Source organism: Onychostoma macrolepis, chromosome 08 (genome assembly GCF_012432095.1).
Source record: "Onychostoma macrolepis isolate SWU-2019 chromosome 08, ASM1243209v1, whole genome shotgun sequence".
NCBI lineage: Eukaryota > Metazoa > Chordata > Actinopteri > Cypriniformes > Cyprinidae > Onychostoma > Onychostoma macrolepis.
In genome coordinates this window covers 12,135,004-12,162,232 of record NC_081162.1, presented here as the reverse complement: position 1 = coordinate 12,162,232, position 27,229 = coordinate 12,135,004, and the positions used below count along the sequence as shown (strand labels likewise).

The 27,229-nt window shown below is 36.6% G+C and overlaps 2 protein-coding genes across 3 annotated transcripts; one reads left to right on the top strand and one right to left on the bottom strand.

Annotated features, from left to right (window-relative positions):
• Positions 1–260: 260 nt before the first annotated feature.
• On the bottom strand, positions 261–18,547 carry vgll4l (vestigial like 4 like). The gene is made up of 6 exons (XM_058785773.1): positions 18,417–18,547; positions 5,524–5,801; positions 3,364–3,487; positions 3,014–3,251; positions 1,489–1,564; positions 261–1,374 (listed from the first exon to the last, which is right to left on the bottom strand). Exons 2-6 carry the CDS (start codon positions 5,588–5,590, stop codon positions 1,067–1,069), a joined length of 813 nt encoding a protein of 270 aa, XP_058641756.1. The 5' UTR covers positions 5,591–5,801; positions 18,417–18,547; the 3' UTR covers positions 261–1,066.
• syn1 (synapsin I) lies at positions 12,423–27,229 on the top strand. 2 transcript variants are annotated; one of them, XM_058785771.1, is made up of 14 exons: positions 12,423–12,720; positions 12,818–13,357; positions 14,498–14,555; positions 15,327–15,418; positions 15,681–15,837; positions 16,689–16,778; positions 17,931–17,993; positions 18,172–18,314; positions 18,439–18,513; positions 19,391–19,493; positions 19,587–19,724; positions 20,804–20,876; positions 22,160–22,760; positions 24,443–27,229. In XM_058785771.1, the coding sequence occupies exons 2-14, from the start codon at positions 13,038–13,040 to the stop codon at positions 24,582–24,584; spliced, it is 2,055 nt and encodes a 684-aa protein (XP_058641754.1). In that variant the 5' UTR covers positions 12,423–12,720; positions 12,818–13,037; the 3' UTR covers positions 24,585–27,229. The 2 variants fall into 2 exon arrangements, with proteins under 2 accessions (XP_058641754.1, XP_058641755.1); XM_058785772.1 differs by having other exon boundaries at positions 12,424–12,720; positions 24,481–27,229.

The following is a 27,229-nucleotide window of genomic DNA, read 5'->3' as shown; positions in this document are numbered from 1 at the left end:
TGCTTTTAACATATCTGAAGAGTTCAAATGATTTTCTGTGGGGTAATGAAACAGCAGTTTAACCATCATGAATTCATTTGATTATTAAAAGTGGCAGAGCAAGTTATTACAACAAGTTTGATGAGAGATTAGAAAGACAAATATATATATAACGTACGTTGGCTTACTGTTAAAATTTATGCTACTGTTAATGTTTTTGAAAGAAGACTGCATTTATTTGATCAAAAATACAGTAAAGACAGTAATACTGTGAATTATCATAATAATAAAAAAATATTTTAAAATACTTTGAAAAAGAAATGTATTCCTGTGACACAAAGGTGAATTTTCAACAGCCATTACTCCACTCTTCAGTGCTGCACGATCCTTCAGAAATCATTCTAATATACTGATTTGGTGCTAAATGGTGTAAATAATTTAACAAATATATTTATATTTTTACAAGCGTTCATTTAAAAAAAAAAAATACAACTTATTCATTTAAAAAAAAAAAAATGTGTTTATTACAAATATGTACAATAGTATTAAAGCTTGAAATTTACAGAGGGATTGAAATGAACAGCAGTAGCCCATTCAGAGAAGCCAAACAGTTACCCACCTCTTTTTTTCAAGCATTTGTTTTCAATTAAAACATGAAACTTTCCGACCTAGAAATTTTTGGTCTGTTTTGCTCAGTGCTCCTTTTAGGTTACAAGATCCTGGTACACTGCCTAATATAAATATGCACGTATTATCAGAAGAAAGCTTACAACAGACGATGAAATGTTACTAGTAATAATCAGTGCAATCACAGTCAACATATAAAAACCAGTGGCACCCACAAAACCAATGACAAAAGCCACCTCCAACAATGCTTAGCTACCATGAAATGATCTGAAAAAGGTCAGACTTTGAAAATCTCCCTTTTAAAGACGATTTAACAATTCCTCATCTGCTCATGACAACTTTTACAACACATCAATTGATCGCACAGTCTCCCTTTGGCTTTTTACAGCAGAAACGCATGGGTCTACACATGCATCTTGAGTCCATTTGGTCATATCTACATTTAATTCCGCTCTCTTCTTCATTTATCAGACCATAGGTTTGGTGTGGTCGTGGAAGGACTGACTGAATCTATGCGAGCTCTTTTGGGACTCTGGCTGTAGCCAGGCGAGTGGATGAAGGTCGGGCTGCTGGGTGGAGATGAAGAAGACGAGGAAGAGGATGAATGGCAGGAGGAGGATGAAGCTTTGAGCTGGAGCCATTTATCTCCCAGCGCTTTGGCAAAGTGGTCATCTACAGACACGCTGATGGAGGTGGCTCTGTGGTAGTTCATCCCGAGGCTCCTCTGGAAATGCTCTTCAACGTGGTCATAACTGTGCTGGGTAACAACTGTAGTGAGACAGAATCAGATGATGATGTTCAAAAACTATTCGTTCTGATGAAAAGATCTGCACGGACATGTTAAAGGAGGAGCGTCAAGCTCTTTTGCAGCTTTTTACTTACTGGAGGAGGGATTGCAGCAGTCTTTTTTCGTTGACCTTGTTGCAGAGGAAACACAGGTGATGACAGATGGCCGTATCTGAAAAAGACAACAAAGGTCAGCAAATCTTTGTCGCAATCCTTTTTTCCCCCATCCATCCATCCATCCATCCATCTATAACGCAGCTTTTGGAATGGCTAATAATATATATATAATATAATAAAACTGATGGAAAATGGGAAACTAAACGGACAAGATGGACAGTTTTGTTTGCGGTTAGTGGTTCTAGACTATTTCTCCCTCAGCCCTGATGCCACTAGCAGGTCAACAACAGCACTGGTGTGTTGAGACTTGTTGACAACATTCCTCCACCCATTGCTCACATTTTCTCCCCGAATCCGGCTGGATTGCATATCTGAGACAGGCAGAGGCCTGTCTGCACTCTGAAGAGCCACTCTCTCAGGAACACAAAAGTGCCTTCCTGCATTCTGTTGTGTCTCATAGATAGTGAGTGAGGATGAACAGACTGCAGTGGCCTCAGGATAGACTCTAAGAAGAGGATGGTATAATACACCGAACGTGTTCAGTCAGCACGTATTGCTGAGGATGGAACAGCCACAAATTGGTCTTTTAATTATGGATTATCACCCAGCTTTGAACAGTGCAGCAAGAACACTGTTTGGCTAATGTCTGGAAATATTTACAGACTTTGGTAAAATATTATTCCATGGATAATGTATATATCTCATATATAACATTTTTTACATTTTAAAACCATGTTATATTTATTATATATAATATTTTGTCAATTGTATATATTTTAGTGAATATTACAGGGATTTATTACTGTTATTTTTAATCAATCATGTTAATCAATAGATGGATTCAATTGGTACAATATTATTCCAAACATGTTGATGCCATATTAAGATACCGCATATAATATAATTTTACATATAATATTTATTTATTATATATAATAGTTGCTTATTATTTATATACATTTAATGAATATTAACAATTTGTATTCCTATTATTTTTAATCAATTATGTTTATTAATAAGTGATTGATTCTTTTTTTTTAAACTGATATACAGTATTTACACATAATAATGAAATTATATGCAATATATATTTAAAATGTTTTAAAAATATTATATTTAATATTATATATGGTTATTTGTATATGTTAATGAATTAGCAAATCTTATTAATATTTTTAATTAGTTGTGTTTATTTTATTATATTATTTCACATATAATGCTTATTAATGCTGATTAAGATATTGATTTATACATATAGTTATTATATAATTAAATATTAGTTAAATATTGATGTTATTTAAAAACATCTAAAAATCAGATATTACATTTATATCATTTTTTACATGATTCCTGTGTTTTTCAATCATTCATGTTACTTAATTTTTATTTAAATGGTTTAATTACACAAAACAACAACAACTGCTATTAAATATTGTTAATAAACATTGTATTTTAATTTAAAGGATGCCATAAGCTCAGCTGATTTAACAGTAGTAGTAATCACCTGTATTTTTCTGACTGTTGTGGTTTTGTTTTGGCTCTCTGTTTTCTCTGGTTCTGGGCGCGGTTTCTTGATTAGGGCCAGAGGCTCGTCCATGACTGGTGTGGAGTACACTGGGCTGGGGATCAGGTGAGTGGGGCTGGCCGTTGGGCTCCATGTGGATGTGGGGCTTTCAGGAATACTGAACCCAGATGATCTGCGGGCACTGTTGGCCATGCTCTTGCTGAGGGCCCTCTCTCTTCTGAAACAGAAAGTTAAATAAATAAATAAATAAATGAGCAAACTAAATTCTCCTCTGTCCGTATTATTCTACTGGGTATTGGTTCCATGTCGGATGGTACTCGGTCCATTACCTCTCTTCAAGTGTTCGTCCTCTCTCTGAACTGTGTTTGCGCTTCATGGGATGTGCAGGGTGCATCCGCACCCTGTCGCTGGTCATATGGCGAAATCTGTCTTCACTCCTCAGATTGGGCTGTCCTGTGAAAAGATGAACACATGCCCATGTGACTTCAGATATGATAAACGACATTGCTGCAGGGTGCTCACACGGTCATTGCCAGTCACCGATTCCCTTACTTGTGAAAAGGTGTGGCAAACAAGTAAACAACTGACTCTTAATCCCTGGAATTGCATCACCGCGTGTGTATCTTAATTGTGGGAAAAAACGTTGTTGGGCCACCGTTAAATGTAAACTCCGTTAAGTGGCAGAGCAAGATCAACCGGCTCTGTGAGTATTACTGTAGAACTACCCAGCTGATTCACCGCTAACGGTAAATGTCATTCAAATTTGGAAAACATGCGAGCCAAAAAAACGACATCAGTGAACAAATGAGGATATCACTTGTTGTTCATACTGCTTTGAGGGGCAAAACAGGCTTTGTAGGTTAAGGCATGTGGTTCACAGCATGTTTACCCAACATAATGATAGTAACAGACTAATCCAAACTGAAATACACATCGCCATTCACATGCTAATATCACAAACAGTGTCATGCAAAGGTCTCACAGTTCACAATCTGCTACATGCTACAACTGATAATGGTTTTAAAGCTCATTAGTAGCTCACTGAGCTCACTATTAATTTTTAGTCTCAAAATGATCAGTTATGCTGGATTTGAACTTTTTGTAAAATGATAAACAGTGAATAATAAAAAAGACAAAGAATGCAACATAACTACAGAAATATAATAAAAAAGCCTTCCACCCATAATATATATATATATATATACAGTATACACATGCAGGCCTATGTACAATCCTGAATCCTCCAGACAAAAAAAATTAGTTAAATAAATATCCATATTAAAAATATCCCTCTCTTTTTTTCTTTTTTCTTTTTTTTACATTTGACACATTTTTAATTTACATGGTTTTGGACCAGAATTAGTTTACATGTCCATTGCATTGTGTGAAAAACTAACATTGCCTTAAAAACTACCCTTGGCCCCTAATATTGACTGTTATGAAATTTCACAACATCCTTTTGATTCACTCTTGAAAAAGGTTAGAGATTTGCAACTGATAGTGACTTACAGTAACTTTACAGTAAGTCACCTCTAATGAGTCATCTACCACAATCAATGTAAGATTTTATACTTGAACATCTGCTACACCAATTATTTGACTCTTTTAGAGAGTACTTTTAGAAAGTAGTAAAAACAAGATCATGGGCTGTGGATATCAAATCAACAGCATATTAGACCAGCCAGGACCCGTGTTGATTTGATCAGTGATTAACATCTGAGGTATTTTACCACTGCATGAATGAAGTGTAGCGTTAGGTGCTATCAGACTTCAAGCAGATAACGTTTACTAAATGCTCAAATGGCTTGGGTGATGAGGGGGCATTGTTGGCAGAAGCCTCTTTCACTTACACACACTCACAGATCTCCTAAGCAGTGGACTGTGACAAGGCAGGTTGACTCTGCATGACAGAGGATGGGGGATTGTGGGGAAAACCACACCTTAAACCTTGATTGATGACTGATTTTTAGTGCCTCAGGGAGGGATATTTTTCAAGGGGAGATTAAAGACATAAAAACAGACCCACATCCTTTTTCTTATCTCTTTCATTTGCAGTCTAAAACACACATCAAGCACATCTTCATCTAAACTCTACTCAACTAATCTTCAAAATAAGAGCATCGTAATTTTGCCAGTAGTTCAAGGGGTTTCTCAGCCTCTTTTCATATTTTAAATCCTTTCAAATATTTATAGATCAATTTTTGAATTGTTTACACTTATATATTTAAATAAAAATAAGCAACATGAATAAATAAACATGTATAACATCACCAAAAAAGTAGAAATTCCAGTTGTATGGTTCATTTTCATGTTACATTGTGCATTCATTCTAATACTAATGATTATTGTTTTAAAATACGCAATGCAGATAACATACATAATGTAATTCTTAATTTAAACTGGAATTAAAATAAACAATGCAGATAACATGCACACATAATGTCATTCTTAGTTTAAACTGGTATTAAGATATAAAACGTAATAATTACCTTCTAAGATGTACACTTTGAAGCCACTGCTCATCCGGGTAATGTAGTGTAAATTAGTGACCGCCATTCCTAATCAGGGCTTTCTAAGCAGTGAAATGCTCCTAAACAAGTTGAGTTGTGAGCGGCAGAATCGATCCTCACTCAGCTTTGAATTGTCACTGAGCTCAAGTGCTCTGCGCTTTCCATGATCATGCCTCTCTGGCTTCTCATTGGCTGTTTGAAGGCCAGCCCCTTCCCTCTGCTTTTGTCTGCATGAGGCAACCTACCACCACAGGTGCCTGATGGGAGGAGACAAACGAGAAGCTGTGAATTGCCTGCTGTCTATCACCCCCCACCCCACCCCACCATAACATCCCCAACATGGGCTGAAAGTGACAGTGAAAATCAAACTGAAAATAAAATAAGCAAAATAAAAAAGGTATATTATATTAGTTTAAAAATGATAATGAAACAGATCATCACATATATAAATCCAATCATGTATGAGATGTTCAAATTTAGAAAATTTACTGTACATGCGGTCTAACTGAATTACTTCGGGAGACGGACAGCTCAAAATAAAACAATCAGGTGGTAATGTGGATCTACCCTCCTCTCCAAGTACCAACATGCCAGGGCAGCCGGGCAGAGACATGAATGGTTTCCTTGTTATATTGTCACTGTTCTTGAGAAACACATTTCCTGGCATTACAAACTTGAAATTTCAAACTGCTACTTCTTTATTAGACTACATTTACAAACATACTATATTTACTATATTTTATATTTACAAATGACTATAAGAACAACCGTACACAAATATTAAATTATTAAATACATACGTTTTGAAAAATATAATATAAAATAATATAGGATGCAATTAAATCTTATTAAAAACTCAATCATTTAATACATATGCTACTGTTCAAAGGATTGGGGTTGTTTTTTTATTGTGTAATATATTTTGTATAAAATACTAAATTTTGTATAATTGTATTTTTATTTTTTAATGTTTTTGAATAAAGTCTCTATAATGCTCATCAAGGCTGCATTTATTTGATAAAAAATACAGTAAAATCAGTACATTTTTTATTAAAATGTAAAATAAATACTTTCTACTTTAAAATGTAATTTATTCCTGTGATGGCAAAGCTTTTTTTTTTTTTTTTTAGCAGCCATTACTCCAATCTTCAGTGTCACATAATCCTTCAGAAATCAGTCTAATATGCTGATTTTCTGCACAAGAAATATTTCTTCTTATTATCAATGTTTAAAACATTTTTCAGGATTCTGAAGGATCCTTTCCTTGAATGATACTGCATATTTTGATATGGGATTCTAATCTGGAATTTAAAACTAAACAGAACATTTTAGTATTTTGAAAATATTTTAAATGGTGCAATTCAAGAGAAATCAAAATATTTAAGATTAACTAATGAATTCAAAATGAAATCAAATTTGTGACATTGATCTGGTGAACTTTTTTCTCACTGGAGTTCAAGATGGTCTGTAGATCATCTTAAATCATACTGGAGAACAGCTTCTGTCATTAAAGCAAAAACAAACCAAATACTAAGATACTTTGAAATATTATTCATATTATTTCTTTTTCAATTACACTTTTTACTCAAACTATTATTCTGGTAATATGATTTGTAATGAAGAATAAAAAAAGGTATTATAAAAACACCGAATACTAGATTTAAAGCCAATAGAACTGTAAATCCTTTTCAAACTATCCCACTTTTCCTTCCCTGGATCCTTTTAGAATCCACAAACAAGTCTTGCTCTGTCTTTTGTTTCCTCTCTAGGAGTCAGCACCTGTCGACAGCTCCTCCCCTTGCCCTAATCTAAAATCTCACCCGACTGCATTTTTCAGAGTGTTTAGCCCACCTGAGCTGCAGTCATTCCACCATCTTGCCCATACATGCAGTTATGTTGTCAGTTCCCAACCTTTATGCATTGGGCCCTTTCTTTCCACAGATCTGTTTCTCCTATTTCTTTTTTGGCAGAAAGACAAAGACATCAGAGTGCTGAAGAGAGCTTTGTACAGCGTGATCCTGCCTGAGCATGCTAAAGCCACAAATGCTTACATACATGACTGAAACACACTCCCTCTGGACACACAGTTAACCCCATTTGCAGTACAGGGAAGCCATGGTAGTGTTACAAGTGAGTGCTACTGCTCTACATACGGATAACCTTTATATATAACCGTTTCTATAATAGAAGAGGTAAGACAGGTACACTTAATACAGGTAATTTACTTCTCGAAAGAAGACGGTTTAAACAGTGCAAGCATTTTCTCAAAACTGTTACTCATGCGCCGTTTATTTTGTAACATTCTCTGTGACTGTCCTGTGATTGATTGCCTCTCACTGTACCTGCGAATTAACACTGTAATCAACTACTGTAAATATTTACTGTACTTACTCCCTATCATTATTGGATTGTCATCTATTTTATAACCACTTTCCCAGGATGCCACACACAGTGCAGATGTGTCTCTATAAACCAGTGAGAAAGGTTTCTCACAATCATTCAAGACATCGTTGAGCTGCTTATGGAAGGTTATGTATATATTTGAGCATATCGTGACAGGCCAAAATGAGACGTTTGGCTATATTTGTGTTGAGTGAGTGAAGTGCAGAGCTTTGCACACAGAAAAGCAATTTCGCGGTTGTTTGGAGGCGCGTCACGTGGGAAGCGAAAGAGCGACCTCTTGCGGTAGACATCAGGAATGGCAATAATTCCTGCAGTACACAACCTTGTGAATTCATCCCGTCTAATACAGAAATACACATAATAATATTTCAGTTTTGGAGATACTAAAGAGTGTGTTTAGCGCAGGAAAGAAGAAATGCCAACAGAACAGGTACTTTTTTGTTTTTTTTTGGCTTGAGGTTGTTGTCGTTTCAGGGCTGAGTGAAAAACTGTGGCCTGAAGCAAGTACGTTTTAAGTGAAGCCACAATACAATGTTTGATCTTACCAGCTGCAAAGATACAACATTTCATTCAACAATGTTTATTTGACTACACTAAAAATCTATAGCATATCCACAACTATGCCACAATATCATTTATTTTAGGATGTATTTATTTGCCTGGCTCTGATCCCTGCTAAAAAAAAAACAATAGAACCCTGCCCAAAACACAATAGAACATGGTTTTAATGGTTATAATGGGAATTGTATTGGTTTTAATGGAAACTATAATGGTGTCTACTGGTATGTGATGGATTCTATTGGTGGGATGTTAAATAAATGCCCAAAACACACTACAAAAGGAATTTTGTAATGGTTTTACTGGAAAAAGCTAATGGTTTATAATGGTATTTTAATGGAAACCACTGGAATTTCTGTGATGGTTTCTATTGGGCTTCTATTGTTTGTTTTTTTTAGCAGGGATAATGACCATCATTTTCAGTTTATAAAAAATGTAGCATGATTTCTCACTTCCTTCATGTATTTTAGGAATAGTAGTAAAATTACTATTATTAGCATTTATTTATTTATTTTTAAAGATAATGTCTTTTTTCTAGTGCTGGGCAATGATTAATCGCAATTAAATCACATCCAAAATAAAAGTTTTGTGTACATAATAATATGTGTGTGTACTGTGTATATTTATTATACACACACACACACACACACACACACACACGCATTTATATATTTAAGAAAAATATGTTATGAATATAAATATATACATGTAAATACATATAAATATTTTCTAAATATATACATAATATATAGTATGTGTGTGTCTTTATATATACATAACAAATATACACAGCACACACATATATTATATAAACAAAAACATATATTTTGGATGCGATTAATCATTGCCCAGCACTAAATTATGAAGAAAATTCTTTAATTGGATATTTATTTGTTTACTAGTTCATTTCATCTATAGCTAATTTTTTCCATGATTTTATTTATATATTTACATAAACTCAGACAGCCTTTGCAGAATGACCAGTATTTTAACAAACAGGCAAATATTTGTATGTATGTATGTTAGGTGTATAGGTGTAAATAGTGTCTGTTGTTTTGAATGGCAGCGACTGTCTGAACCATTCACATGTTTGTTTATGAATACTTTTGCTCATTCACTAATGGAACAGCTTTGTGAAGGAGGGTATTAGCTCCCTTTGTTAATGTAATGGCTCAGAATTAGGGTCAACACCAGAAGTGGCAATTCACTTCAGTTCATGTCACACATACTGTGCACTGTATGGAGAGACTTGAGCAACTGGTTCCTGCTGGAGAATAACAACTGTTTTCTCAAGGGAAAGGGACCCCTGTAAAACAACTCCCTGAGAATCCACAAACAAGGGAAGAAGGATGTGGTGCAGAATAATTGAGTTTTATATCACTGCAGAGTGTGAGCTCATTTTTGTGTGTGTTTCAGTGCTACTGTAATAAAACCTAGAAACTAGCCTGAGAAAAGCAACAATAAAAAATCTGTACACCATGTACATAGCAAATACAACCAGCATAACAAGCTGCAACAACATTAAAATGGTAACCGTGTTTGATGTACACTACCATTCAAAAGTTTGGGGTCTGTACGATTTTTATTTTTAAAAGAAATGAACACTTTTATTCAGAATGGATGCATTAAATTGATCAAAAGATTTCTATTTCAAATAAATGTTGTTCTTTTAAACTTTCTGTTCATCAAAGAATCCTGAAAAAAATGTATCACAGTTTCCACAAAAACATTCAGCAACACAGCTGTTTTCAATATTGATAATAAGAATTTTTCTTTCTAAAAGTTATTTTAAAAACAGTTATTTTAAATTTTAATAATATTTCAAACTTTACTGTTTTACAGTATTTTGATTAAAATAAATGTAGCATAAGCATAATAGAATTCCTTCAAAAACATGAAAAAAATTTACCAACCCCAAACCTTTGAATGGTGGTATATGTGAGACACACACGTCTTGTGGGGACTTTCCATAGACGTAATGCTTTTTCTACTGTACAGACCGTATATTCTATCACCCTACTACACCAACCCTACACCTACACCTAAACCTACCCCTTACAGGAAACTTTCTGCATTTTTAGATTTTCAAAAAAACTTAATTCTGTGTGATTTATTAGCTTGTTTACCCGTGGGGACCTCAATTTAGGTCCCCACTGTGACACAAGTCCCCATGAGTCTGTGTGTATTCAGGTTTAAGTCCCCACCTGAATAGAAAAACAGGTACACACACACACACAGAAGGGAAGGGGGAAAGACCTAGGAATTATAGACTACAGTCCCACTGTAAAGCTCTGATGTAAAATAGCTCTCTTAAAGTCACATCTCAGATTGCATTGTGTGCCTGAAGGTGTCTGCTGCTGCCCACGCCTCCATTTTGTGCTAATGTGGGTGTAACTGATTCACCACTAAAGAAAAGCATGCGAGTAATGCTTTGTTTATTGATTGGGCCTTTCTGTCTATGTGAGGTCCAATTTCATTATCAAACAGAAATGGCCATAGCAAATATGCTTAAGAGCCTGTACAAGTGACAAAAGCAATGAATATGAAATAGTTGAAAATTAAAATGTATATATGTCTTAGAGTCATACAAACAAAGGCTGTGAATGTGTTGTTAGTGTATTGTGTTGCATTGGGTGGAGCCTGTAAACATTATGTTCCACCATTTGAATATCAGTCCATTTCCTGATAAATTACTTCACTGGGGAGACAGGGCTACTTGTCACACAGACTTATTTCAGTACCATTCGAGTCAAATGGCCAGTTATTTACACAAATAAATGTTTTCACTAGAAGTGTTTTTGCTTATTGATTTGATTGGGTTTAAGCAGACTGTCATTTCACCATGGGAGATTAAGTTTATGTTATGACATTTATGCTATGACATGACATTATAAATTTTTTTTAGTAAGATCTATAATATGCATTTTATAAAAGGGTGAATTTTCATTTCATGCAGACTTTAAGGTATGTGACTATACAGAAAAGGGGTATATGTCAAGTGTCACCTGACCAAACTGGAAAACAGGTCCCATCGCATCTGCTTGTCAGAGAAAGTGTTAATTAAATTTTAATATCCGATTGTTAGTGAGAAACACAAAAATAAAAAACTTTTAGATATAAATCTGCATATGTAATGGACATCATTTATGATCATCTTTAGGTATCTCCTTTGAGTAAAAAAAGCTCCATATTTAACAAAGCCCATACAAAAGACCTGAACTGGAAGTTTGGTGTGCATAACCCCTATTGATTTTCAAAGAGACAAGTGTGACGACCAGTGATGGCCCTCCTATTAACAGCAACATCAAGAACATATAGATTCCCTGTCCAGGGTGCTGAAAACACAGACAGGAAGGAGTATTTCCACAGTCACTGTCCAGAGTACTGAAAACCCATCCTCACTTTTCACAGATGATGTATTTCAATACATTACATTCTATTACCAAGTGTCCCTTAAAATAAATTTCAAGGTGCAAAAGTGCCTGTTCATTATTAAATAACCATTCATTTCTAACACTGCTCCAGCATTACTTTGGCTATTGACTAAATTATTTTGCATAAGTTATTATTTCCAATATAATACACTCCTATAATTAATTGTCAGCATCCCTATAATGAACAAAGATAGTCCCGAAGGAACAACCTGGGTTTAGGTGTGTTGCTCAAGGGCACCATGGTGACAGTTCACCACCTGCAGAGTCTGAACCAACAACCTTTTAGTTACAAGCTCTTTAATGGCAGCACAAGGCAGCACCACCCACTGTCAGTGAAGTTCAATCGGTGTCTCTCGCTTCCTTAAAATGAACACAAGCACATGTCAAATTCGTCTCTCCTCTCCATTCATCATTTTACGCATCTAAACAACACATCCCGGACCTGTCCCGTGCGTAAAGAACGTGCGCAACGGGAAAACTGATGATGGGTCAGAAAAAATGACGGGGGAAAACACTGGGCGGATTACTAGGATTGGATGGTACGAATGATGCAATCCCTGCATCCTCCGAAGCCCCAACTGGATCGCGGAGAATCTGGCCGGAGATTTTGCCTCACCGAGTTTCATTTATGACAATTACTACCTTTACCGAGCGAGCACATTTTTAACAAGTGCCTCTTCGTTACGAGTGTTTTTCTCCACGCCCGTGGAATAGGACCTAACCATCTTCAACATCACTGGAAGGAGCATGAAATCTTAATGCCTATTGTTGAACGAGTGATGTAAGTCAATCAATCACGCTATTTACGAGCATTTATTTATGCATATTTAATAGTGATTTTATTAAAGCGTTGATTTGGTTTCTTTGATTTGTTGCAGTGCAGCTTTGCATGTTGTGAAGCACGACCTTTGCTTCGAGGTGCACCCTGGAGAATTGCGTATCGACTCATTTTCGCGTCTCGTTTTAAACTGAAACGCTCGGTTGCATCCTAGATATCAGATACTTGATCGGTTTTCCATTAGTCTTGGATTTTTTTTTTTTTGCCGTGCAGAACCTACAGGGAAATAATTTACCGTCGCGTCCCTTTTCATCTTCACTATGAATTACCTGCGACGTCGACTGTCGGACAGTAATTTCATGTCCAACTTGCCCAATGGCTACATGAGCGATTTACAGCGGCCCGAACCGCCGCAGCAGCAGCAGCAGCAGAGCCCAGCCCCGGTGCTCTCGCCGGGCTCTCAAGAGAGGCGTCAACCCCCCAGCCAGTCTACCGGCGCCGGCTTCTTTTCCTCCCTTTCCAACGCCGTCAAACAGACCACCGCCGCCGCCGCTGCTACCTTTAACGAGGCCACCGAGAGAGGAATCGGCTCGAGCAACGCCAAGATCCTCCTGGTCATTGATGACCAGCAGACAGACTGGTAAGACGCATGATCCTATATTGATTTTGAATGTATGACTTGGACTTTACGAACAGATTATTTGAGTGAGTGTTTCACGTTTCAGGCTCGCACCTGAGGTGTAGCTCGTGCTAATACAGGCCAAAAAGAGTCACTATCCAAATGTCGTGACTCATTAGTCTATGGGCCTTTCTGGCACGCGCGCCCGTGTAGTTGTGGGTGTGCCCGCGCGTGTGTTTGTGCGCATTTCACAATTCAGTCTGTGCCAGTTAATGGAGAAGACCCTACGGCAAAGTATATTACATTAGCTTTTCAGTTCAGATTAAAGGATTCTGCGTTGATGGATTTAAGAGTAAACCGGTTAACACAAAGTCTTTGAAAATGACAATGTAATTGAGGCACTTTTGGAGTTTTCACAGGTGAAACTCTCTGGAGAACCGCTTTCTGGATGGCTCAGATGTCCTATTGTATAATGTATACTCAAGTATTAGAATTATATGTTGTTGTTTTTTTGAGAAATATATTTCAGGAGCAAGCCTTTCCTTTATAATGGGGTTAATGGACTGGCAGTGTAGAGTACTTATGGGTTCCTCAGAGGACTGTCCTTTTTGCAAGGATGTCTGGAGGTTCTCCAGTGGTTTCCTCTGGTACAGTGATCTGAGGAACCCCACATGGTGCCTCAAGTATCTTTACAATTTTAAAGTGTGTGATGTTGGTCTCACTGTTTCCCATGAGGGCTTGTGACACATTTAATGGAACATTTAAACCAAAACAACACCAACGATGTTAATTTCATATGCATTTTATAAAATTTTCAGTGGAGGCAACATTCCATCCATCCATCTAGTTATTTTATTTAGTGACTGAAAACATGACATTGCATTCTGAGATGAAAAGTCTTGGTGTAAAAACAATGGATTTACACTTAAGTGTAATAGTAGCATATAAATATTTAAATTTTATCACATAGTTACAGACACTGAAACAAAACCCCTCAGCGTCCCTTACACAAACAATTCATGCTTGATGAATACTTGAAATACATGATTTTCACACCATTTCACTGTTGCATAATCTAGTTTGGACACAGTTTAAGTGTTTTTGTTAACTATGACTCGCAAGTGCAAAAATGTTCTTTCTCTTTCGTCTTTATTTCTTCAGGGCAAAGGTGCTCAAAGGCAAGAAGGTTCATGGTGAATTTGACATCAAAGTAGAACAGGTGAGGCTTTTTTTTAAATTCTTCCAAACTAACAGAGCAGTACAACTCAACAATGTGCCAGTGTAATGAATTAGATGTTAGACTTACCAAAACACATCAACTGGCAAGAGATTATTGTTATCACTCTGAGTTACAATTGCAATATTGAGCCTGTCATTTCTTCAGTGGCATTTGTTTGTGTTTGTGAAAAGGGATGGGGCAATATATCAAAGCAGTCCCAAGTAATGAAATTCAAGATCTAATCTATTATTGACAGGGATAAAAGAAAATTAATCTGTTGTGTCAATACGAACAAAATGAACAATATCCTTTAAAATAATTAGTCATGGACGAGACAGGTTTGGTAGCAGCTTTTCAATAAGCCAAAAGTAATTTCGACCAGAAGAAACATTTTGCTTTTGAACAACTGCTTGATTTTTTGTTTGGTTAGAGTTTTATATGTAATACTGGTAATTAGTACACAATAATCTAGGGATTCATGTAAGACTTTGGCAACATTCTGGAATACCAAACACAAGGATTTAATACGCATTTTGACAATTTCCCTTTTGTGTTTTGAACGTTTTAATGACATTATCACTCAAAAACCGTGTCTTAAAAGGAAATATGGATGGTATGCTTTAAAAAGCAGTTTTTATAGTTTTAACATAACCACACTGGCAACCCATCACAGGCCTCAGGTGCTGTTTTAGTATAAATGCTTTGACAACGCCACTTTACTGAACACATCGATCCTTTCATTCCATCTGGTGATTTTCATTGATTTTCAAGGCTGATTTCTCTGAGGTTAATCTGGTGGCTCATGCAACGGGAAGCTACAGCGTGGACATTGAGGCCATCCGCAATGGCAACAAAGTCACAAAGTAGGTTTCACATCTGTTTTAGACGTCTTCAAGAATGTTTTTCTTTTGCACAGAGAAAACATACTTCAGTGGGTTTACTTTGCTGATTCAGCAAACAATTAATGTATGTTAGGAATATTTAGAGCAGCAATCAAGATGATTTATTTGAAGAACATATATGCACTGTATACACTTCTGTGTATCTATACTGTATAAATATAGATTTGCTTCCATTAATCACAGTATAATTAAAATGATTACTAACATTTCTGTGCTCATTTAGGTGTTTCAAGCCAGATTTTGTGCTGGTGCGACAGCATGCTTTTAGTATGGCCAAGAATGGCGACCACAGAAACATTGTGATTGGACTTCAGTATGCTGGTCTGCCCAGTGTCAATTCCCTTCACTCGGTCTACAACTTCTGTGACAAACCATGGGTGGTGAGCACTGCATACATCAATCCATACAAATCAGCTAATTAGGGATGCACTTATTGCATCCAATTGTATTTAATAATGTATTTTAAATGTGTTTCCATTCAATAAAAAAATCCCACATTTCTGTATTCCCACAGTAAAGGAAAGTAGTGTTTTCCAAATCATGGAAATGAATCAAATTGGTAACACTTTACTTAAAGCATTATAAAGGTATTCATTATATATGCTGTAATTAAATATTTCATAAATAATTGTAACCAAAGTTAAAATGCATTATAATATTTGAAGGTTTGTTTGTCTTTGTTTTAATGCATTATATTTTCTAAAAGGGTAACAATGAATAGATAAGTATTATGATGTATTATAACTGTGGTTACAATTTTTCATGAGATCATACAATTATAAATACATCATAAGGTGCATTACAAGGCATAATTAATGCATTAAAGCTATTAAAGGATTTAAGTGTTACCATAAAATCTTATAAAATGTCTGTATTTCTATATTCAATTTACAAGCTCTAGTCTAAAAAAAGGTTAAAGCTTTATGTTGCTTGTATAGTGAGAAATATAAACATTTTTAGTCGATTCTTTTCAATGAATTAGGTCAAGCTGCTTCACAAATCAGACAAAATCATTAATTTGTTAAACATCAAAATAATTTTTTAAAATCAATCAAAGTGTTTTAACAACTGAAAAGAAAGTGTAGGAACCCTGTTTCCGGTTAGAAAGAGATATCAAATGGGCTTTTGTACAATTTTACCATTAAATGTCTGTAACTATTGCTGCATAAAATATGTCTCTATGTTTATGTATATATGTATGTCTGTCTGTGGGTCGCCACGAATCTATCAGTTCGCTCAGTTGTCCAGATTGTACAAGCAGTTGGGTCCAGAGGAGTTCCCACTGATCGACCAGGTTTATTACCCCAACCACAAGGAGATGGTGAGTGTTTAACCATCTGTCCCTGTCCCTCTCCTGGCCCTCCTCACCAGTAAACCCTGAGCTATAGGGCTCTAGACGGTCCCACTGGACCCCACACAAAGCTCCCATCTGTGGCAGGGACAGCGGTGCCTGGATGCAGTAAACACTAAAACATAAAAGACTCATGCATATTCAGTGCCCCAGTTCAGCACTGCTCCACTCAACTTAGCATAGTTATGGCCCCGTCTAGACTGGAAATTTCATAAAAACCAGACTAGTATAATTGTGTGGTACATTACAGTTCTTATAGACATAGTTCAGGTTTTAATAGGAGAGGGGAGGGCTTGCTGCAGTGCCACCACCTCCTCCTATTCCTCCACTGCAGGCATCTTCACACATAATGATCCCAGACACACTCTTTGCCAGAACGTTTTCCTCTCTCACTGGCCTTTTTCTAAGATAAAGCACAGCAGACTCAGGCATAATTCTGTGGGCTTATTTTGTCCCTGAGCAGAAAGATTTTGCTCTCGCATTTCAATTACTGCAGCAATATAAAGAAGATGCCTATCAAGCACCACTGAGACTGCAAATACAACGTTCTCCTATTAATAACCAATTCAAAGTAAAGCAACTTGTTGTTGGTGTCATTTTATATTAAATAATTCAGTCAGATAAGAAAAATATCATGCCAATATTGTGTATTAACATCTGCAATAAAAACGTGGTTGAGTAATGGCATGTATAGAATTCTATATTTATATGTATACACACACACAATACCGTTCAGACGTTTGGGTTTGGTTTGAAGGAATTCATTTATTTGATTAAAGATGCAGTAAAAATAGTAAAATTTTATTACAATTTAAAATAACTCTTTTCTATTTTAATATATTTTAAAATGTAATTTATTCTTGTGACACAAAGAAAATTTTTCAGCAGCCATTGCTCTAGTCTTTAGTGTCACATGATCCTTCAGAAATCATTTTAATATGCTGATAAACATTTCTTAATATTATGAAAACAGTTTATTATTTTTGTGAAAACTGAAACTTTCAGGATTCTTTGATGAATAGGACATTCAAAAGAACAGCATTTATTTGAAATAGAAATGTAACGTTATAAGTGCTATATTATTTTCTTTAAAAAATCTTAATATATCTCTTTTGTCATTAGATCACCACACCTGGCTTTCCTGTGGTAGTGAAGATGGGTCATGCTCACTCTGGCATGGGAAAGGTATGAGTGAAACCCTTTATTAGACATGCCTGTCAATTGCTATTTTTAAAATATATGATAAAATGTCATTCATTAAACTAAATAAAAAGCCCAAACTGGCCTATATATATTATTGTATGAATTGTTTGGACTTTTTGTGATTACATCTATATCAGTGCAATTCAAATTCTCTGTACAGGTCAAAGTGGACAATCAATATGATTTCCAAGACATTGCTAGTGTTGTAGCTTTGACAAAGACGTATGCCACATCTGAGCCTTTTATTGATGCCAAGTATGACATCCGAATCCAGAAAATCGGTGACAATTACAAGGCCTACATGTAAGAGACTAAAATCATAGCATTGTTTTCATGTCAGTATAATATGATGGAATCTATTCCTTTAACAATATCACTGGAACCTATTGTAAAACACTGTCATACCTGCTGTTGTATTATTGGACAGGAGGACATCTATATCAGGCAACTGGAAGACCAACACAGGATCAGCCATGTTAGAGCAGGTGGCCATGTCTGACAGGTACACACATCTTACAGGATGTTCCTTCTTCCACGACACATGGCGTATTATACAGTTCCTATAACATGGCAGCAGATAACCTTATTAGATGTTTGCTCATCTAAAAATGACATATTTTGCATAATTTAACCTGTTATGTATTATGCATATTATATGCTAATAACTCTTTTCCAAACCCTCGTGAGCTGCCTTAGTAGACAGCACTATAGGACATTACATGCCACTCTTACTTGTAAAATACCTCATTTAACATCGCTTTTTTTATTCAAGATGTTGGATGAAGTGAGAGAAATGTTGAATATAATAATAATATACTTTTATTTATTAATGCTTGTGCTGAAAATTGCATTGTATTTACTGAAATAAATTGTATGTTGAGGTTTCACACGATATGCTGCCTATGTAAAGCATGTCAGATTAGCCATTTAAAATGTTAAAGTTTAGTTAGGATGCAGAAAAAATTAAAAAAGCTCCTTGCTACATAATTTGGCAAAAACATTTGTGATTTTAAATATTAAATATGACTTAATTACATATATTTAATTAATTAAGCCATAATCACAATTTTGGTTTTATTTCAATAAATTGTGCAGCCCTAATTATCCTAATAATGTAAAAGTCATTTACAGATAAAAAAATATATTATTGATGATGGAATTGTTGGAAAAGCCTACATTGAACAATTACCACATATTTTTCTTTAAAAAACAGAGTTTAGTTTGCTAGAGGACTTTCAATCAAAGCAGTCGATGATACTAAGCCAAATATTAAGTCTTGCTCTACAGTAATCCTGATTCCCTTGTTTACTCTGTGCAACAGTGTGGGTGGATGCTTTTAGTGGAATGCACAAGGTCATCATTTGCGATTTTCCCTGCAGGTATCGTATGTGGGTGGACGTATGCTCTGAGGTTTTCGGAGGTCTTGATATATGTGCTGTAGAGGCATTGCATGGTAAAGATGGTCAAGATTACATCATAGAGGTAACAACATCTGCAAAAACAATCAGTTTTTAAAATAGCTGTATGAAATATCCTTAATGCCCTTGGCAAACACTCTGTGTGTGTGTCTATTAGGTCGTGGGCTGCTCAATGCCTCTCATCGGAGACCAGCAGGATGAGGACCGGGCTTTAATAGCTGATCTTGTTGTGGCTAAAATGAACCAGACTGTGCCAGACACTTCAGCTCCCACTCCCACTCCAGTCCGTCCTCAGGTTAACACACTTGCTTCAAAGCATCGTCATATACAGTATTCTCAACCTAGGCTCGATGTAAAACATGCATGTGGTGACATTTCTGCAAAATGATATTGCGTTGCTTCTTGTACGCTTTGTTTCAGAGTGAAATGTGAGTCCAGTATTATCTGCAACAGATGAACGTGAATCAGACAACATTTTGTTACAATGTTGTTGTACGTAATACAGCATTTTAGAAACAAAATGTCAGATAACAAAATAACTAAACAAAATTTGTATTTCAAAATCAAAATTTGTATTTATGAATCAATAATCTGCCCCTGTAATCATCATTTGTGTGAAAAGGAATAAAAGTTGTATATTCTCATGCGAGATGTTAAAAAAGCTTTGCTCCATGCAAAATCAAAGATCAAATTTTAATGAGCAGTTCGGTTGGCCACTCAAAATATCGATACTGTTTGATAGCATATCTGACCTACTGTAAAAGCATGCATATAAAGTTTGTCATTTCTGCTTACGCAACATTAAGCAGTGCAATGCTGCTGAATAATACAGTAAAATGATGTAGTTTCCTCCCACCAGTCAGTATTTGTTGTCGATTTGTTCAGCAGAAATATGCAAAACTTGTAGTCACAGCATGAGTCTGAGATCCTTTTTGATTGCAGTGCCGAGACTGCTATTCTCCATTATTCCCAAAGCTGTGATTGTAATGATTCATAGCCACACAGATGGGAGAGAATGAGCGTGAGAAATGCCTTTAATGCATAAGCTAAAGACTCAGACATCTCTCATCACCTCTGCATCAAATCGCTCGGTTTAATTCCCTCCACATTTGTGCTAAACTGATTGCCTGAAGATTAATGACTGCACTTTTGTTGGCATCAGCCATTTATTTATGTTTCTATAGTGATGCTCAGCACTTTTTGAGGTTACAGCTGTTTGGAAGTTTTTTTCTAATGAAAAGTGACAAAAAAAAAGTCACTAGTGTTTCTAAAAATAATAAAACTTGCACTTAAATTTGTATGTGCCAGCATTCTGTTTCTGTGTGGTTTGGTTTCTGATATACTCTGCCCTCCTATGTTTGTTATGTATTTTAGGGCCCAGCTGTTTCACCCCAACCCATCTCTCAGCCTAGAGTCCCCCAGGCACAACAGCGCCCTCCTCCACAGGGTAAGGGATTACACTGCAATAATGAGGCAACCTTTTAGGCATAGTTCAATAATGCAAATTCATCATTAACTCACCTTCACATTTTGTATGACTTTCTTGCTTGTGTTGAACACATAATGACATATTCTGAAGAATGCTTAAGCTGTGATTTTACATACTATGAAAGTAAACAAGTGATTTTTACTGCCAAACTCCTAAATGGTCATTTTGTACCACAAAAGGGTACCATGAAGATAGTACATAACTTGTAACAACTTATTAGAAACCTTATGAAACCATACAATAGTTTTATAGGGAATAAGCTACATAAATAAACATCATTATAACTCAAAATCTTTCTCTACCCCATAGCTTTCAAATATGCCATATGAAGATGTCAGGTTTGACATAATTGATGCCAGACATTATTGGTTGCTAATCTGAGAGGGAAACATTTTTAGTGAATAACATGTTAAGTTTTGGTGTGTTTATCACACAAGCCTTGAACAGTATCTTGAAATATAGCTTCTGGGTGGCTTAAAGTACTTTTTAAAATGATTTAGGGCCTGTTCAACTAATATCAAAGAAGGAATGGCATTCCAGAATTTTTAGATTTTGACTAAAGATTATGAAAACAAAACAAACACAGGTTAATTGCTCATCACAAGACTAGTAATGTGCTCTAACAAAGTAAATATTTTCTTTGTTCATTCAGACTTTAGTCAATCCTATTTTTGTATTACATGCTGACACCAAAATACTTCAGCTGCTCGATATCCATCTTCACTGCCGATTCCAGATTCTTCCTCTGTTATTCATGGTAGCTTAGCAACATACTCTGTTTGTGAGCACCACAAAGTCATTTTACAGCAACATCTCTAGGCGTGACCAATAGCGCAAATCTTACTCTTTGACCAATTTTCTTTGTGGTGCGATGGAAAAAGAGAGTTGAATAAAATATTTAAAATAGTAATAAAATTTTTAAAAATTCTCATGACGGCACACAAGTGTTTGTGTTGCTCTGAACTGATGTGTTAACAGCTGTTGATTCAAATTAAAATGTTTTCTCGCACCAAATTTTCGTGACAAGCTTCCTTCTTGATGTGAATGGGCTTTTATGGTAAAAATCACATATTACTTTTACTGTATGCAAAAAAGAGACTTTAGACATTCAGGTTTGGACAGATATTTCTAAAAACCAATAGATCTCTGGATAACTGGATAAAAAGGTTAATAGTTTTTGTTTAATAGTTTGTGCTTACATTACAGTTTGTTTACACAGTAAAAATGAGCTCTGTTTTTAGGAGGTCCACAACAAGCAGCTGCTAGCACTACTGCTGCCCGTCAAGGAGCCCCACCACAACAGCGTCCCTCTCCCCAGGGCCAGCCCCCTGTCCAAACCCAGTCTGTGACCAGTCCTAATGCCCAGAACCCCCCTGCCCAACAAACCCGGCCCAATCAACCCCCACAGCGACAAGCCAGTCAAGGGGCCGCAGGTCAGCAGAGGCCCCCCATAGCACAGGGTCCCGCCCAGCGTGGCCCGGGTGGCTCTCCTCAGTCACCGAGGCCCCAGCAAGGTGGTCCGCAACAACAGCCACAGAGGCCTCAAACTGGCAGCCAGGGTCCCAAACCAGCTGGCCAGCCACAGCAGAGGCCTCAACAGCCAAGACAAGGCCAGCCAACCAGGCAGCCAACCCAGGGTGGGTCACAGCCGACCCAGGATGCCCCTCAACCAGCCCCGCAACAGCAGGGCAGTCCCCGCCCTCCTACCACTCAGCAACCACGGTCTACCTCACAGGGCCAGGGAGGTCCAGGAGGTGCACGACCTCCCCTGCAGCAGAAACCCACACCTCCACAGAAACCAAGTCCTGATCACCCGGCTCTGAGTGGATCGCCGCAGCTTAAGTAAGATGTTTTTTGTCCTCTGTCATATTTGTACATTCAACTGACTGAATGTGAAGGTTTTTAGGATTCATAAGCATCTGGACATGTTTTTCCATTTATTGATGATTTTTCATCACCCACGCAAATGACTACATCAGATAGATGGTGGCCATTCTCCTCTGCTACATTGTCAAATTCTAAAATCGCACGACAAGTTGATGGTACTGATTGACTGTGTGAATTAGGGTAAACCTATTGGGGTAAATGTTTTTGAACCGATTTGATTTTGATTCACAAGCTCTGAATTTGATTCTCTTCTATACTCAAATAATGTGGGTATAATTTGTGTGGGTCTATTTTCTTACACTGCTGTTGAAAAGATTGGGGTCCGTTTTTAACAAGGATTTTGTAATGTTTTTTTGGGAAAATGTATTTTAAAATGTTAATTTTGAAAATGAACAGCCCAAACTATGAAGTTAAATGTGTTTGTTAGAACACAGTGACAACTGTAGGATGGGAAGCACTGTACGAGTAGATTTCAGCGTGGTATTGGGATAGTTCAAATGAAGAGTGTGATTAATCAGAAAACATGTGTTTTACACAGTGATGTCATGGTAATGCTATTTTTAAATAAGAGACTGGATGGTGACTAGCTAATTACTGGTCTGATTGGTCATTTCTTGACTTGCCAGCCAATTACAATGCCGTTATACCCCGTGTTGTTCATACTAATTCACACAGCCAACACAATATCTTCCTATTTCAAAATAGGAATTGTGCAAGCTCAAACAATTGGATAAAGCCTAATGGAAAATTGCCTGAAATCATATATATTTAACTTTATTTGGCTAAAATAAAGTTAAATATAACCCCCCCAAATATAACTTCCAAGTATGCAACCGATGAGCATGAAATTTATAATGGATAAACACGTCCAAAAGCTCCTGAACAGATTCTGCAAAGCATACTATGATGACTTCAATGATTTGAAATATTCATAAACAAATTTTGATAATGGTGATGATAATGATGACATTTGACAGTAATGGTGATAATGATAAATGTGGCTTATACATATAGGCAGACGCCTAATTAAAACAAAGGAGATACAGAAGTATGCACACTAGATGATCTGGTATTTTGCATGCCAAAGATGGCTTCCTTCAGTCTTACACCCAAACCATTCATGCACTTGATTGTGGAAATTGCATTTTTCTGAACGGAAATGTGCATCTGATCTATTTTCACTGTCAAGCGATTGTCAGTAAGTATGAATGTGATCATCTTATTCCCACTATTCCTCAATTAAGGTGACTAATACAATATAAAACTGATTCTTAAAAAAACAAAAAAAAAACCAAGAAAAGATACCTTTTATTTATGTTCCAGAGATGTGCCTTTGCACTTGGTTCTTTATTTAGGAATAGTGGCCCAGAATAAACAATGACGCAGAGTAAAGTGCATGTCTCTACATCCAGAGATGCCATTTCTCATAAGTCCTAAGGCTGATGTAAACATTGCACTTGAGTCATGATTGCTTGAATGAATGACACAAAAGGAAGCATTTGAACTTCATTCTCTCTTTCTCTCACAGCTTATTTATTTTTTTCTCTGCCATACCTTTATAAAGCCATCTCCATGGGTTTGCTGCATGACTTTAATAGCCTCTTCCTCTCCTTTATTGCCACTTCTTCTCTTTGTAGCAAATCCCAGTCTCTTACCAATACATTCAACATTCCAGAAACGCCGGCCGCCCAGCACCAAAGTCCTAGTCAGGACGAAGCCAAGGCTGAGACCATCCGCAACCTTCGGAAATCCTTTGCAAGCCTCTTCTCCGTGGAATAAACACACACACACAAACACACACACACACACACACACACACACACACACACACACACAGACACACAAACAGAGAGGTTATGGAGTCTTTCTAAAAAAAAACATGCAAACACAGACACTCGTCAGTTATACACAGAAAGGACCAATTATATCAAACATTGCAGTGCACATCAGATCTGTGCATGTCAATTTGCAATTAATAACATTAATAAAACACTGCCTGCACTGATAAAGACTGCAATATGAAGTGAGAAATCACAGCATTACTGCAGTTCAATCTTTTAACACAACTGAATTCTTTAGACACATTCCCAGTTTTTTGAGTCCAACTGATGGAGGGAGGTGTGAAAATAAAATACCACACACAGAAACACTCGCACGCACCCTTTTACACTACCTACACAGTGACTGGACCCGCATACACTTAGCACACATGCTAACTCTTGCCAATTCATTCCAGTCTCCTATTATTAACTTATAATCCTAGATTCTTTTTGAAAATGAAAAGTTTTGGTGGACAATTTCTTGTAAAACCATCCACCGCCACGCTCTCTCAGATATATGATATCTGAATTATGTCTGCTAATTGTCTGAAGCATGTTCTGTTACAGTAAGGGGCACCATCTAATGATTTTAACCGTGCGCCACATTGTACTGTAACCGAATGGTTTATCGTTCCGTATTTTAACATGCTTGAGCAGGATTTTTGATTTTGCAATGATGACCCATTGTGACGTTATTAAAATTTTGCACAAGCTTCCATCGTCGAAACTAATCCCCGCGGCTGTTAGCGCTAGCCACTTGCGATACTTGCATGTCACTTAAGGAGAACATAGTCGCACAATGTGGGTGGTCTTGCTTTGTGTCGTGTCGTTGCACCTAGATAAGGTAGTTGTAGTGAAAACGTTGTTTCATTTTTGTGAGCAAGCTGTTGCTGCTTCCCTGACATCCCTTTTCCTGACAAAACACACACAATGGTACACCCTACGACGTGTTGAATATGCCTTAGCCAGACAGGCATACAAAAAGAGATTGGTTTTGTGCGATCACATATGTCTCAGGGATGTCCTGAAGAGAAAGACGCAATGACCTAGCGTCATTGATCAGGTCTTCCAACCCATTACTGTAGAGAGTTACTGATTGCGAAGGCCAGTAAAGGGAGGAATCCGTCGAATGTATTCGATTGCTACATAAACATGTTTGCACACTAATACTGTAACACTTGAGAACATATAAGATGAGTGAAAGCTCAGGAAGGTTTGTTGCATCAAGAGAAGGTATGTTTTGCATGGCTGGACAAGCATGTAGGTGTTTGGAGCTGCTTGTTCATTACACTTGGGCCCTATGAAAACGCAAAGCCAAAATACAAAGCCAAGGATGCCATCAGCAGCAAACATCTTTAGAGGAGATGCTCGTCACATGTTGGGTTTTAGACTAAACCGCATTTAGTATGTCCTAGTGTGATCCCAGTTACACAATGTGGATCCTTAAACCAACTACTCCTGAAACTTCTCGCCATACCCAAGGAGTTTAGAGCTGAACCGGCAGTGTCTTCCACATGTGAGGATTAAACATCCCAATAATGGTGTGTTTTAGGCAATATATTTAGTCAAGGAGTCCTGACCCAATCCCGAAACCTCCCCTGCTTTCCCGCTCACCAGCCTGTTGTGTATTCACAGTGATCCTTTTGTGACAAATGGTGCGTTAATGTGTATATATATGTATAATGTAATGTTGTACCGTAAACTGTCTAAACCAAATAGAAGTGTTGTACAGATCTTTACTCAACAAACGATGCAAACGTCCTGTATTTGATTTGATCCTCAAAAGGTGATCGTTGTGGGTCTTGTGTAAGACAGGATTTTACTTCAATCAGATGTGATATAGGTTGTGCAATATCTCCACTGTAAACTAAACCTAACAGGTCTGTGTTCTTTATTTGACCCGTTTTGTGACAAATGCAGTTGTTAAAACTCATCTTCAGTGTGTCCATTGATATGATTGTAAGTGGCTTGACTGGTTCACATATGTAATTATCTAGATGGTCCTCCATGATATTGTTGTGGCTCAGGCAAACTTTCAGTGCTCTTCTATGTGGTTCATGTTTTTAACAGTTAGTATAGATATGTATGTTAAAAGATGGCTTTAATGAATGTCTAATGAATAACTGTATCACTGATGCAATCAAGTTTTGGAAGCAAACAAAATTTCAGTAATTTATTTGAATGTTGCAGTACTTATGGAACCCATGCCTGAGGTTTGTACTTCATGATTTGGTTTAAGTTTTTTGACATATTTACATTTGTGTACTTTTTTTGTTATATAGCCTATTCAGAGGAATTATCTCCTTTTAAAGAAAATGTATTCGAATGGGTCATAATTTCTAAATAGGTTTGACTGTTTGATTCTCAGTGAATTTTATTGTCTGTTCATGCCTGCCAATTGTATAAAGAAAGGAAGATATAAAATTTAATCATAAATATATAGAATTATAGTCTTAAATTCTATTAAAATGAGAAATATTGTTAAACATTGTGTAGTATTACACAAACAGATGCAACTTTGATGTGATCTTCAATGTAGCTTAATAATGGTGTCAAATTACTATGCTAAAATGTGCACATAATCAATAAAGTCTATAATATAAA